This window comes from Conger conger, chromosome 18 (genome assembly GCF_963514075.1).
Source record: "Conger conger chromosome 18, fConCon1.1, whole genome shotgun sequence".
Classification (NCBI taxonomy): domain Eukaryota; kingdom Metazoa; phylum Chordata; class Actinopteri; order Anguilliformes; family Congridae; genus Conger; species Conger conger.
Genome location: NC_083777.1, coordinates 29,989,222 through 30,005,056, shown reverse-complemented (window position 1 = coordinate 30,005,056; position 15,835 = coordinate 29,989,222). Strand labels below are relative to the sequence as shown.

The following is a 15,835-nucleotide window of genomic DNA, read 5'->3' as shown; positions in this document are numbered from 1 at the left end:
ACTTCTGTACCCCAGTCCTGTGCTGTATTCATTGATATTTTGACATCATGTTTGCCTCCTGGGTGTGACTGATATGAATTTGGGTAAAAATAAGAAGTGTCGTACTGTGATCTAAATCATAATAAATCTCAGGGGTGCTGAGTACACTTCACTTTGACTGAACAGGCCCTTCTGTTGCGGTGATTCTGTTAAATCTACCCACCCCTTAAGGTTTTTCCTTCCAAGTCATGTCTCTTGTCTTTCACAAGCTCGGTCAATGGCTGCATTCATATTACGAATGTACACATGTCACTGTGTGATTCTGCACTGTGGGAAGGGGGTGAAAAGCACACAGACAGCATTGTGTCTCATCTGCCTATTGGAGAGGTTTCAGTTTTACTACACTGACCTTTCAGCTATTTTTACTCTTAATGTGTGGGGACTGCAAGTGGGTTGGCTGTTCATAGTTTTTTGTCAGTTTGCCAAGAAATGCACTCACTCATTCTGTTCCTCCAGAAATTAAAGGCTTGGATTCACTCTTTATATTTGGCATTGTTCAGTCGGTATACTTGGTGGACAACACAAAGCTCAGGGTACCTTGATATACCTATATCCTTATGGCTGGCTACTTTTTGTCTTGCATATCTATGGTGGTAAGATTTTGGCCCAACCACTACAGAATTTAGCATTTTCCTCTAAGTATCTCCCATGGCCGTAAATAATTGATTTAGATAGTTTATTTGTAAACTTATTTCAACATCAACAATTTCCCAATCATTAGAAACTTTGGTACACACCACACATTACCAAATCAACATTATAGATGGCTTTTTGGACATAGTCCACACCTTTTCTGTTCTTCGACAAAAAACAAAACAAAAAAAACACCACCAAAATCTAAATGTGCATTTTCAAATGACATGATCAGTAATAGTAATGTTGTTATTAATATTAATAGCGGTTCCAGTGGTCCATTGTGCGATGTCCTCTGCTGCCCTATGCAGGATTACATGAGTAATGCAGCCAGAGAAGGCTGCCGCCCTCATGTGGTAGACTCTAGTTAGTGCATCTCTTACCCCAATCAGGAGAGGGGTCCGCTTCATTTAAACGTAAATCTACTGAGAAAATTAACGAAATTCAGTTCATAAATTGAAGAAAATTGCCATAGCAGTATATCCAATGGCTTGAGAAAGTATTCAGCCCCTTCCATTTTTGCACACTCTGTTGTGTTGTAGATTTATAAATGCGCTGCCATTTTTGCCCATCAAATACTTACGTAAATGAGAGACTCAAGTCTTTGTCTAAAAACATGTTTTCACTTTGTCGTTATGGGTTATTGAGTGTAGACTGATGGGCAAAAATGGCAATTTTATCCACTTCAAATGAAATCTACAACACAGTAAAGTGTGCAAGAAGTGAAGGGGTCTGAATACTTTCTGAAGTCTCTGAATACGCTGCCATATGAACCAGCATTGCCAAAACATTTTAGCTTTACGGAAGCCAGGTCAGCTTCTTTGGTCTGATTCTGTATAGCAGGAATTGATGCATTCCTGTGCATAGCTCGTCTAGTCTTTCCAGCTGAACCATTTGAGGAAATTAAATTCAGTGCCTCACAAAACATCACAAGCTGTTACAGAAAGCAATCTTTGTTTCAACAAATGATATTCAATGCAAGAAAAAACACATAACAGAAAGGTTCAATGTACTTTACTTGGCCTGTGGGTTCAAGAGTGTCAAAATAAATGGGCACAAACTTGAGTGTCATTAGAAACAACAGACAACAGAAATAGGTAAAATGCAGTGTTTTGTCCAGTGGAGCACAGCTCCACTCAGTTGTTATGGAAACAGCAGTCAGAATGGCTGGCTGAAATTCTCCTCGACCACTTTATTGCTTCTGACGGGAGAGTGGGTGGGGCCGGAGCCAAGGCGCTCTCCCCTCCCTCTGCATCAGAAATGCTGCCCACCAATGACAATAAGCTCCTCCTCTCCGTGGCCAATCACGTTAGAACAGGAAGCAGCCAAGTGCTGCCGTAATAAGGCCTGTGTTTCAAGTGCAAGAAGACGCTTCAGTTCCACGTAGAGCGCACATCCATGACACACGCGTGTTGGAACAGCAGGAAATCGGAGGAGCGCACACAGACGGTTTCCCTGTGCGAGACGAGTCAGCACCACGACCTCGACACGCGTCCTGGGGATGCGCTACTCCGGTGGGCCAGCAGAGGGCGCATCTGGTGAGAGGCAGCCTTTCATTGGCTGGGTTTAGATCGCCATCAAGTCTTTTCTCTGCGGAGAGTAGTCCCAGGTCAGCCCATCTCCGTAGGGGGCGTGGCTGGAGGGCAGGAGCACTCGAGTCAGCCAATGACTGTGGAGAAGAGAAATAAACAGCTCAGAATATGATCAAAGCACTAATTGCATTAGTTATTTAGCTGACGCTTTTATCCAAAGCTACTTACAGTTGATTAGACAAAGCAGGGGCCTATCCCCCCTGGAGCAGTGTGTGGTTAAGGGCCTTGCTCAAGGGCCCAACAGCTGCACAGACTTTACTGTGGTTACACCGGGGCTCAATTTCATTATAATTCAGTCGTTCAGAAAATTAATACAAATACATTTCAGTGAGCCATGTGAGAGACAAGTTTCCTGTAAGCTGGATTGTGCTGCCCATCACTCATGGTCCCCATGGAAACTCCCTGAGCAAGACACCTAACCCCCAATTGCTCCCGACGAGCTTGCATGGCATCCAGTTGCCGTTGGGGGGTGTGTGTGTGGGGTCAATGAGAGGCATCAATAGTAATGCTTTAGATAAAACCGCTATATAAATGCCAGCCATTTACCGTTCCCCAACTTACCTCCGCTTCTCCACGCCTAAGAACAGCTTCCAGTTGTTCAGCCGGCCGTGGTTAAATGGGTTCCGGAACACCTGCTCGCAAGGAGGGAGGGAAGGAGAGAGAGAGTGAGAGAGAGAGAGAGAGAGACAGAGAACGAGAGAGAGACAGAGAGAGAGAGGCTCACGTACGCCATCAGACTCTGCAGTCCAGGCCCTCCATATTTTAAAAAAATAACGGCTTTTTCTGGTGCAGACTGGTTTACTGCAATGGGAAATCACGCTCTGCGCTGCCAAGGAAACGTTATGACCTTGCAGAGTCTGACAGAGCCCCTTTAGCGGCGGGGCTTTAATCAGCCCATTAAACGGACCTTCCCTTCCTTCCCACCCGGTCACCACTGCTCTCTGAGGTCTGCGCTCCAGCACCCGGGCTGAACACCCGCACAGGGACAAGGCTACTGTGTTCCTCCATCTCCAGAAAACGTCATTCGAACCACTATCTCACATCCTCGCAATACCAAACACATCCACCCAGGGGCGCTCTGTGGCCGATGCCACGTCGACTCCACCAGTACAGGGGACATGTCCAAAACAGCTTGTGTAAAGGTTGTACACTCAGTTGTAGGCAAGTAAGCGGTTTCAGACATGGCCTCGACGTGTACACCTACGTGCTCACCGCCTTACCTTGCCCCTCTTTTTCAAACGCGAGGTCTCTTTGCTGTTGATGTGTCTCTCGATGCTGGTCTCGCCCCGGGAGATGAGCACTGCGTGCCACACAGTCAGGCCGCCGAGAGCTAGCGCCACCGTGCTGTGGGGAGGACCAATGGCAGGAGAATAAAAAGCCAACAGTGGCTCTCTGAGTGACTAACACTAGGCCCGAAACACACCCTGCGCAAGTCCCTGAATGCAAAACAAGACCAGGCGCGCCCACTACAAACACACGGTCCGATTGCGCATACTGCACGTGCATGTTTATGACCCTGCGGAGGTAGTATTGGTGCGTTCCATTTGTACTGGGAAGTCGGAATTTCCGAGTTCCCAGTCGGACATTTCAACTGGAACGCCCCCTGAGGTGGGATTTCCGACTGGGAAAGTCGGAAGGACCGAGTAACCCCGAGTTAGAAATCCAAGATGGCTGCTCCGTGCGTCAACGGTTAATAAAATCTCTCGTAATGTATTATTTAGCACTTCTGTTTTGTTTTTGTGTAATTAAATAAGTGGTATACGTAGTACTGTCCAACGTCTATCTGTGGACATGTTACTACGGTGTTTGTATGTATAGAATAACGTGTAATGTGGTGTTTTCAACTGGTATTGCTAACAATGGCTACAACGATAGCAACAATGGCACTGGAGGCGTCCATCTTGGTTATCCGAGTTGTTTACTCGGGTGTGACGTCATTCCCAGCTCCGACTTCCGACCTCCGAGGTAAATGGAACGCGCCATAAGCCCCAGTCCTCCAGGGGCCCCCTCGCTGCGATGCCCCACACTGCAGCTCACACTTACACTGCAGTAGGAATTTGAGGCGACACATTTGAGTTTACAATGACGTGTGAAATTGACTGCACAGCTCTAAGCAACTGTGTTCCCCAAACTTGCATAGGGTAGGCTTCGGGCCTAAGCTTCAGTTCAAGGTTTTTGACTTGAGCAAAGAAGGTCTGCATTCGTAACACTTCGTAACACTTCGTAACACGGGTATGAATCTCCAGTTCCAGAGGGCCACAGTGCCTGCAGGTTTCAGTGGTTCCGTTTCAATCAGCAGCCGATTAACAAATGAACTAATCAACCACTTATATTCCCTCCAATACATTATGCACAGATAAACATTTGGTAGTAATGGTAATGGTAGTTGAACTTCTTCTGAATGAGCTTGAACATCAGAGGATTGTGGAGAGAGCACTCACCTGGTCAGCACCCACATGTAAATAACGCTCTTGTGGAACATCTTGTCCCTGAAGGTAAATGGAGGAGGTGACGTCTGATAGTAGCTCTACAGACAGGTTAAAAAAAAAAAGGGAGAAAACATAACAGTTAAGAACGGTCTGCAATGACATCTCTTTCCTGGCTTTGCGTCGCCAAGCCAAATCGAGTATGTGCAAGCCTGCCCAATCACTGTCAACATTATCTACATTATCATGTGGCAGTGTGATGTTAAAGGCTGAAGAACCTAAAGGTTGCAGGTTTGATTCCCAGGTGGGACAGTCATTGTGCCTTTCAGACAGGGTTAATACTTGTGCTTCTGCGGGACAGGGTTAGTACGAGACAGAGGATGAGCACAGTGCGACACACATCTAGTCAAGCACAGCTAACGAACAAGAAGGAATCCGGGGTCACCTCTACAGAACCCAGCAATCCCACTGGACAGCATGTCCCACGGGCAGGCTCTCTATGGTACTGTCCAATGAGATGCAGGCTCTCAACGGTACTGTCCAATGGGAGGCATGCTCTCTATGGTACTGTCCAATGGGAGGCAGGCTCTCTATGGTACTGTCCAATGAGAGGCAGGCTCTCTGTACTACCTGGCCAGTCATGGCTCCAGGGGGCAGGATGCCGATGAGCAGCCCCACCCCCTTCACGGGCACGCCCTGCTTCTCCATGTCCAGGCTCTTCCAGTGCTGGAGAGACACAGGGCCAGGGTTAACACTGACCATCCTTTCCCCCTGTCTCTACTGGCTGAGGATGGGTCTGGGGTATAGAGACCCTATAGAAAAGGGGTGGGGTCAAGCACAGGGACCCTATGGAAAGGGGGTGGGGTCAGACACAGGGATCCTATATAAAGGGGGTGGGGTCAGACACCGGGACCCTATAGAAAGGGGGTGGGGTCAGATACAGGGACCCTATATAAAGGGGGTGGGGTCAGACACAGGGACCCTATAGAAAGGGGGTGGGGTCAGACACAGGGACCCTATAGAAAGGGGTGGAGTCAAACACTGGGACCCTATAGAAAGGGGGTGGAGTCAGACACTGGGACCCTATAGAAAGGGGGTGGAGTCAGACACTGGGACCCTATAGAAAAGTGGCGGTGGTGTGCGTGTCTGTGAGCTTTACAGCAGTACAATAGCTTTCTTCATCAGTGCCTTGTCCCAGAGGTGAGTTAGGGTACGCTAAAGTGCCACTGCTGCATGTTCAGGTGAACACTGCCTGTGCAGCGTTTTCAGAATGGGATTTATTACTGCCAGCAGACACATTTTTGTCAAGTCGCCGCGGAAAATGATCAAGGTGGCCTTCTATGAATTCTCTCTTCTGGAAAAAACGCTGGGCTTTGATCAAAACATTTCAACTGATGATGAGGTGTGCGCGTGTCTGCAGATCCTCACAAAGTGGTTGCGATTAACTGACCATAACATCCTCAAACGCCTGAGGAATAATCTGACACAAAACATCTCTACTTTCACAGACAACAGGGCTAAAACCTTCGTCTAATCTCAGACTTGGAGGCATTTCCCTTGCTTATGCACTGTAATGATTAGGGGAGGCTATTTGAGAGACACGGCGCCTAGTGGTGAGGAGGGTAAGAGCGTGCCTTACTGGCGTTGTATAGGGAGAGACTGCCCCTAGTGGTGTGGAGGGTAATAGTGTACCACAATGGCATTGTATAGGGAGACACTGCCCCTAGTGGTGGGGAAGGGCAGTACAGCTTACCACAATGGCGTTGTACAGGGAAACACTGCCCCTAGTGGTGAGGAGGATAACAGTGTACCACAATGGCATTGTATAGGGAGACACTGCCCCTAGTGGTGGGGAAGGGCAGTGCAGCGTACCACGATGGCATCATATCGGGAAACACTGCCCCTAGTGGTGAGGAGGGGGGGGGGGGTGCCGTGTACCTCGATGGCGTTGTATGCCTCCAGGAACATGTTTCGGCCGCTGATGCTGCAGTACAGGCAGCCCAGGGTCATGGACATGCAGAAGGAGAAGAAGTACCGATGGTTGAAGTGGCCCACACAGTTATTCAGCCAGGCTGGGCAGGGGCTGGTTAAGGACATGGCAGTGGGCAGTGTGCAGTTCCATCACGCGCAAGGCAAGCTGCTATTACATTTACATCACAGCTATTTAGCCGACGCTTTTATCCAAAGTGACTTACAGTTGATTAGACTAAGAAGGGGCCAATCACCCTGGAGAAAGATCCTTGCTCAAGGGCCAAACTGCTGCACTGATCTTATCGTGGCTACATAGGGGCCTGAACCACCAACCTTCCAGGTCCCAGTCAAACACCTTAGCTACTAGGCTATAGACTCCCCCATCAGCAAGAACATAACATGAAAATAATCATAATACCCATTAATAATAAAACCACCCAATGTGCTTGCAATTTGGAGGTTCAGCCCTGGTAACCACTCTTCAGTCAGAAAAAGCGCGATACAAATAAAACTGAACTGAAAGAGCAACAGGAAGAAAGAAGGGGAGAAATAAAGTTTGAGGTAAAAACATCAGGCCTCCATTCAGTCACTGTAAAAGAAATACTCTAAAAAACCATTTGGGCAAAACCACCTGACCTTGTTTGCCTGGGTACTTAATCTAATCAAGAGTGACATGGAATATCTACTGCTAAGGTCATCACACAAAAGGACGTCCCTTACATTATTTATGGTCCTTGTGGATAAGTAATGTAATGTAAGCTCTTTTGTGAAATGATCTTTGGTAAGCGCTGGAAACTTCCTGTCACGGGAGCGAGACAGACGAGACGGGGGAAGCCTTTCGTCGGGACGGGCAGTGAAAGTGAGGGGATCAGAAGTTATGACCCGGGTTTGTGACGTCCGCTAAAAGGATACGGCAGTGATGGTCCATTTTCAGTATACAGCTGCAAAGCAAGAGAAGAGCTTGTGTAAGTGCACTGCAACGCCAACACCAACGTCCGTAAAGCACCCGTCTGTCTGAGACAAAGCGTTCCGTATTTAACCCTTCCCAGCGTTCCCACTCGTCCTGGAAAACCCGGAAATTTAGACCACTTTTCCAGTCATGGAAAACTTAATTTATAAAAAGGTCCATATATATATATATATATATATTAGCGAGGTCCTGGAAAATTGTATGCTTAGCTGTAAATCAAGCTATTAAGCTATCAAGAGCTGAGATTGCATATTTTAAAAATATTTTTTCTCATTTTTGTTAGCCGCTGACCATAGTCCCCCACCCCTGCCTTTGTCCATGTCTCATGTCTGTAAGTCAAAGGAGAATTGTTGTAGAAAAAGTTGTGGAAAAACATTTCCTAAGAGTGGGAACGCTGCTGGAATCACCACACCTCACATTTGGAATGTTGGGGCGGTGCGGAATGTCGGGGTGGTGCGGAATGTCGGGGTGGTGCGGAATACTCACGTGTTGCAGATCCCGCAGTGGTGAGTTCTGGCAGGTTTGGGAACGATGCATTTCTTACAGACGGAAACCGATGGAATGTCAAACTTCCGCTACAAAAACAAAGCACCGTCAGAGCCCTATGATTATTCTGAACATCTCCTCAACGGTAAAGTCTTTCTGAACCAGGAGCTCTCTTGAAATATATATATTTGTTTATAATTTTTCAGTTTTTCCCCCCATTTGTACCCTATCTATTCGAGATCAAACCCCGGTCCTCGGTTTGAAACTGTAACTGATGCCTGCATCAAGGTCTGTTGCTTTAGCAGTGCACCACCACAGCTCAGCACAGTAAGTCTTTGAAACAGAACATGTAATCGATGAGAAAGTTGTCTTAGTCTCTGCACCTGCGGGGGGTACCCGGGCGAGGTCTTGGTGGCCTTGTAGTAGTGGAAGACGATCATGACCAGGTTCCAGTGGCCGTAGCCCAGGTGCCAGGCGATCCAGGCGGGAGAGTACGTGTAGAGCACCAGCGGCAGCAGGCAGAAGTAAGCGATCATGAGAATGGAGCTGGTGAGAACCACCACCAGGCACACAAACACCTGCAGAGAGAGGGCAAGGTCACTCTCTCACACACACACACCTGTAGAGAGAGGGCAAGATCACTCTCTCACACACACACCTGTAGAGAGAGGGCAAGGTCACTCTCATACACACACTCACACACACTCACACACACTCACACACACTCACACACACACCTGCAGGGAGAGGGCAAGGTCACACACATACACACACACCTGCAGGGAGAGGGCAAGGTCACACACACACACATAAACACACACACGCCTGTATACACCACATGTACACTCACACACACACACACACACGCCTGTATACACCACATGTACACTCACACACACACACACACACACCTGTATACACCACATGTACACTCACACACACACACACACACACACACACACACGTAATCCACACATGCAGGTATGCACGCTCAGACACATGCATGCAGTATGTGACTCCACAGGGCACGAGAGGAACCAGAATGAAGTTCGTTTAGCGTTCAATACCTCAGTATTAATCGGTTCAACCGGGAAAAACCACATCCAACAGGGGCACAACAACCTGGACCGACAAATTTCTCCGTAACCACGGCGACGATGACCTACCACCCCGAACCAGCGCGTGAGATGGTCGACCAGCCAGAAGACGGGCTCGAAGACGCAGTCCATGATGAGCTCGGAGTTGGTGAGGCTGTTGAACTGCAGGGAGCGCAGCAGCAGCCGGCTGTAGCTCAGCAGGTTCCGCAGTCGCCGTGGCAACCTGCGCCGGCTGCATCGCAGGCAGAGCCGGGACCAGCGCAGGACGAGACGCATCGCACTGGAGAAGAGCTGCCTCCTGCTCACAGCCTTCTGCATTCCCCCTCCTCCTGCGCACACGCGCACGCACATAACGCATACACACACGCACGCACACACGCACGCACATAACACACACGCACATAACACATACACACACGCTCACACACACGCACGCACATAACACATACACACACGCACGCACACACACACATAACACACACACGCACATAACACATACACACACACGCACACACACACGCACGCACACACACGCGCACGCACATAACACACGCACGCACGCACACACACACACGCACGCACGCACGCACGCACATAACACACACACACACGCACGCACATAACACACACACACACGCACGCACGCACATAACGCACACACACACGCACACACGCACGCACGCACGCACATAAAACACACACACGCACGCACATAACACATACACACACGCACACACACACGCACGCACACACATAACACACACGCACACACACACGCACATAACACGCACACGCACATAACACACACGCACATAACACATACACACACGTAAACAGATACACACACACGCACACACACACGCACACACACGCACACACACGCACACACACACGCACGCACATAACACACGCACGCACGCACATAACACACACACACACACACGCACACACACACATAACACATACACACACGCACACACACACACACACGCACGCACATAACACACGCACGCACATAACGCATACACACACGCACACACACACACACGCACGCACATAACACATACACACACGCACGCACGCACATAACACACACACGCACACACACACGCACGCACACACGCACATAACACACACGCACACACACACGCACGCACGCACGCACGCACACACGCACATACACAACACATACACACACATACACACGCACACACACGCACGCACGCACGCACGCACGCACATAACACACACACGCACACACACACACACACACGCACGCACATAACACACACACACACGCACGCACATAACACATACACACACGCACACACACACGCACGCACACACATAACACACACACGCACATAACACGCACACGCACATAACACACACGCACATAACACATACACACACGTAAACAGATACACACACACACACGCACACACACACGCACACGCACACACGCACCCACATAACACATACACACACGCACACACACACACACACACACGCACGCACGCACGCACATAACACACACACGCACATAACACATACACACATGCACGCACGCACGCACATAACACACACACGCACGCACGCACATAACACACACACGTACATAACACATGTAAACAGATACACACACACACACACACACACGCACACACACACACACACGCACGCACATAACACATACACATAACACACATACGCACATAACGCATACACACATAACACATACGCACGCACGCACGCACGCACGCACACACGCACGCACACACGCACATACACACACACACACACACACATGCACATACACACACATACACATATACACACACACATAAACACACAGACATATGCACGCACACACACATAACACATACACACACACATGTAAACACACACATCCCCACACATGCACACACACAAACACACACGGACACACGTAAACAGATACACATAGACACGCACACAAACACACACACACACGCATGCACATAAACACACACACACACGCACGCACATAAACACATACGCACACACACACACATGCACATACACACACACAAACACATGCACATAAACACACACAGACACACACGTAAACATGGAGACACAAACACAGTTTTTATGGTCAAAATTCTGCACAAAAAAAATATATAAAAAAATAGTAAATGGTTGCCGCATTGCTTATTTCACAGCACAGCATCAATTTACTACACAGACACAATTTCACACAAACTGAATGCGACTGCAATAGCTGCATTCCAAATCGCAATAAAATAAACATTGCCATCACAAAGATATCACATAAAAATTGGTTTTTTCATTCATTACATTTTTATAACAGGAACCTGGTCAACCAGTGTGGCTATGACTCAAGTGAGATCAACCACTAACCCCTAACCTCAAACCCCTAACCCCAAACCCAACCTCACCTCTCACCCAGCGGAAGGTTAGTAACCTGCCAAGGGGGGATGGAAACGACCTGGTTCTTTTGAGAAATTGAGGATCTCCCTCCACAACACAGGCGAATGAGGAGTGAGCTCAAACACAGTGAGCTCTCAGCTAATGAAGCACAGACAATGGCCATGATTCTGGTCTTCTTCATTTTGCCAGCCGGGCACTTCTCTGATAACCACCTCCAACATGAGTCTCAGGACATCCGAGTACAGGCATTATTTACTGAAAGTGAGGATTAGTTACACGTCTACTGAAAAAAACCCCCCAAAAAAACCTCTCCTGGATTCTTCACAATGTTTGCGCTGAATCATTAATACGCACCCATCACATGTGACTGACCCCATGCCAGCAGGTGATCTCCTTCTCCCGCCAGATAATTACACAGAAGAAGAGCAGCCGTCAGGTTCAGAAAGGGTGGTTGGTGCCTTGCATGGCAGCCAATCGCCGTTGTTGTAGTGTGGAGTGTGAGTGTGTGTGTGTGTGCATGTGTGCGTGCGTGTGTGTGCGTGTGTGTGTGTGAGTGTGCGTGCGTGCGTGTGTGTGTGTGCGTGCGTGCGTGCGTGTGAGTATGTGTGTGTGCGTGTGTGAATGGGTGAATGAAAAGTATCAATAGGGGCGGCCTGTAGTGTGGTGGTTAAGGTACATGACTGGGATCCGCAAGGTCGGTGGTTCTATCCCCAGTGTAGCCACAATAAGAAGGGGAGGATTGTCTCCTGCTTAATTTAATCAACAGTAAGTCACTTTGGATAAAAGCGTCAGCCAAATGACATGTAAAATGAGCTAACTGTACAGCGCTTTGGATAAAGGCGCTATATAAATGCCAACCATTTACCATCTCTCGCACTCATTATGGTGCAAACACCATAATGCCAATGGGACGTGCGTCTGAACCCCACACTCAAATTTAAGCGGTTTACGCAAAATCCGCAGTCTGAAATGTTGCATGCCTGGGACCCGGAGCCCCAGTGTGGCCACAGCTGTTGGGCCCTTGAGCAAGGCCCTTAACCCCACATAACTCCAGGGGGATTGGCCACTGCTTAGTCTAATCCAGAGGTGTCCAGTCTCATCCTAAAAGGGCCGGTGTGGGTGCAGGTTTTTGTTTTAGCCCAGCAGTAACACACCCGATTATACTAATGAACTAATCGTGGTCTTTAATCAAGTGTGTGTGGGAGCCCAGTGTGGGTGTTGGGTCCCAGTGTGGGTGGGAGCCCAGTGTGGGTGTGGTCCCAGTCTGGGTGTTGGGTCCCAGTGTGGGTGTGGGAGTGGGAGCCCAGTGTGGGTGTGGGAGTGGGAGCCCAGTGTGGGTGTTGGGTCCCAGTGTGGGTGTGGGAGCCCAGTGTGGGTGTGGTCCCAGTGTGGGTGTGGTCCCAGTGTGGGTGTTGGGTCCCAGTGTGGGTGTGGTCCCAGTGTGGGTGTGGGAGCCCAGTGTGGGTGTTGGGTCCCAGTGTGGGTGTGGGAGCCCAGTGTGGGAGTGGGAGCCCAGTGTGGGTGTTGGGTCCCAGTGTGGGTGTGGGTGTGGTCCCAGTGTGGGTGTGGGGGCCCAGGCCAGCTCGAGAGGCCGTCTCTGCAGCACATAATGAGCTGTGCTCCGGGGCTGGAGCCCGTTCCACCTCTGTGACCCCAAATCTGCCAGGGCAGGCAGCCTGTTCCTGGGTACAGCTACAGATCACCACCACTCCCTGCCCTTGGCAGGACGGCTGTCTCATCCGGTTAGTATACAGGGCATTAAACACCCCGGCCCATCCTGTGCATACGAGCCACACTCTCTCGCACTCACACACACTCTCACACACACTGGCACTCTCTCGTACTCTCGCGCACTCTCTCGCGCATTCTCTCGCACGCACACTCACTCACGCACACTCACTCACGCACACTCACTCACGCACACTCACTCACGCACCACTCACTCACGCATCACTCACATGGTCACAAGTTTCTTTTTCAATGTAGTCAAATATGAGTGAACCAGCATTGGTGAATACATCTGTGGAGAAAGAACCCTGAATAACTGGCTGGAACAAAAACCAGCACAGGCACCAGCCGTCCAGGAACGGAGTTGTAGACCCAACGGCACTCTCAGAGCAGGACTGGGTTATACCCCGGGGCCTGTGTCACCAAGCAGGATTACTGATTTAGCTGGATAAATAAAACCCGGAACCCTCCATAATCCGGAACATGGACTGGAGTAAAGAGAGCTGTTCTGGGTTTTACTCTGCGCAGTTATCCAGCAATCTCTGTAATCCTCCTTTGTGATACCGGGCCCTGAACACTCCACTGCAGAAAGGAGACCCAGAGCCAATTTACTCTCCCGGTTCTCTGTGATTGGCTGGGGCCTGGACAGGATGGAAACTTCCCCAAATTACAAATGTTTGTTTTACATGGGAGCCCACAGATATTAAACTGGAGTACTGATAAATAAAATGGACGGATTTAAAAAGTGGAGTTAAAACACACACACACACACAACACACAACTTGCGCAGTAAGATCCAGTCACAAAGGGTTCAAAAGTAAGCAAAAGTTATCCCAATATGAAAGCATCCTTTAAAGCATCCTTTTTTTCCACCAGAGATCAGTCATCCGGCGCATTGTACTCCTAGTGTTTCCACTTCGTGGATCTTGGATTTCACTACTTCTGCCCTCACGATCACTTACAGCTAAGAATGCCCTGGCTTTCAGCCGCTACTCAGATTAACGCAGTGAGCTGAGCTTCAGCAACGACCATCTGACCAGCTTCTCCACCATCAATTCTCTCATTAATTCAGGATTAGCTTTAAGCCAGATTCACTCCGTCCATTTGGGGTCATATAGCTGCAGTTTATTATTCATTGTGTACACCACCAGACACACAATGATCAAATCAGGCTACACGCTAGTTTGCTATTTATCAATGGGTCATGCGTGGTTTCTCTGGTAGTACTATTGCAGAGAAAAAGTGTCAACATGTTAGATACTCTGTTTTCACAGACGGAACATTCCTTGTTTTGTCATTATATTTCATTATATTGGGCAAGCCGATTTATTGTCAATTCCCTATACACTATAAGTTATTTCTTAAAAATATGGATTTAAATGAACTTGTTAGGCATACATTGAATTTGCACATTCAAATTCCTGTGTGAAAGGCATTTCATTTGTCAGATGATATTTTCACAATGGTGAATGAACTTTAAAAGAACGTCTCGCGCAATGCGGCGGTCTGCAATTTGGTAGGCAATTGTATTGTCATTTGGTCTGATATCAAATTAATATGTAGCGCCATCCATACATCCATAATGTAGCTACCCAAACATATCATTCATCTGGTAGGCTATGTCTGGTAATAAAATGACACTGTGTAGACTGCAGTAGTCTAGTCTGTCATTTTCATATAAAAACGAACAACAATTTCACGATTTAGTGTGACAGACAGTTCGCAGATTAAAAGGGATTCTTCCGCAGAATCAACCATTTTTGAAAAGCTTCCGTTTCGAAATAATCCTGTTGCAATTTTTTTCCGCGGGCAGCCTTCTGGATTGTCTGCATTCCTGTAAAACCAACGCCACGAGGGTGTAACTAGTAACAAGTCAAAGCGCAAAGATCAACATCCTTTTCGTCTGGCTAAATCGCGCTATCCTACTGTTAGGAAGCTTTGTTTGATTTTTTTAAAGCTTAGCTTTGTCGCTTTCATACTTTCCATGACTGATGCGCCCCCATCCCCCATTCATTGCCACAACAAAACATTTTAGACGCCAGAGACCAGGGGAAAGATTATGATTTCTCTGACTAGATTATGGCGCTGACATATAATAGTTCACACCTCAGTGTTTCTTCAATTTACCTCTGTTCATGTACACGGTGAATACGATCTCATTCGGCGAATATGATCTATGATCTGATACTTCATTAAAATCTTTAGTTTTTTACCCGAAATTGTATATTAAGCTTGCAAACCATTCGTGTATAATGGGTTTACACACGGTAATATGCACTCACCTAAATTTGATGGAACAGCAATGTTGGAGACACGGCAACTGAAGTCATGATAGGCTTGAAAGGTGTTTAATCTCTGAGATTGCAGTGACAAATACAGTGGTTCTGCCCTTTAGCTCCGCTGCTGTTCCTCATACTACCCTGGGCTACCACAGAGTGCACTCTGGGAATTGAAGTTTTT

General features: G+C 48.2%; 1 protein-coding gene across 2 annotated transcripts; it reads right to left on the bottom strand.

The window, feature by feature from the left end:
- Window positions 1-698: 698 nt before the first annotated feature.
- zdhhc16a (zinc finger DHHC-type palmitoyltransferase 16a) lies at window positions 699-15,805 on the bottom strand. Of its 2 annotated transcripts, XM_061228458.1 has the most exons (11): window positions 15,658-15,805; window positions 9,284-9,543; window positions 8,501-8,695; window positions 8,118-8,206; window positions 7,574-7,602; window positions 6,629-6,762; window positions 5,321-5,416; window positions 4,706-4,791; window positions 3,485-3,608; window positions 2,826-2,896; window positions 699-2,341 (listed from the first exon to the last, which is right to left on the bottom strand). In XM_061228458.1, exons 2-11 carry the CDS (start codon window positions 9,530-9,532, stop codon window positions 2,239-2,241), a joined length of 1,176 nt encoding a protein of 391 aa, XP_061084442.1. In that variant the 5' UTR covers window positions 9,533-9,543; window positions 15,658-15,805; the 3' UTR covers window positions 699-2,238. The 2 variants fall into 2 exon arrangements, with proteins under 2 accessions (XP_061084442.1, XP_061084443.1); XM_061228459.1 differs by lacking the exon at window positions 5,321-5,416.
- Between the last annotated feature and the right edge of the window lie 30 nt (window positions 15,806-15,835).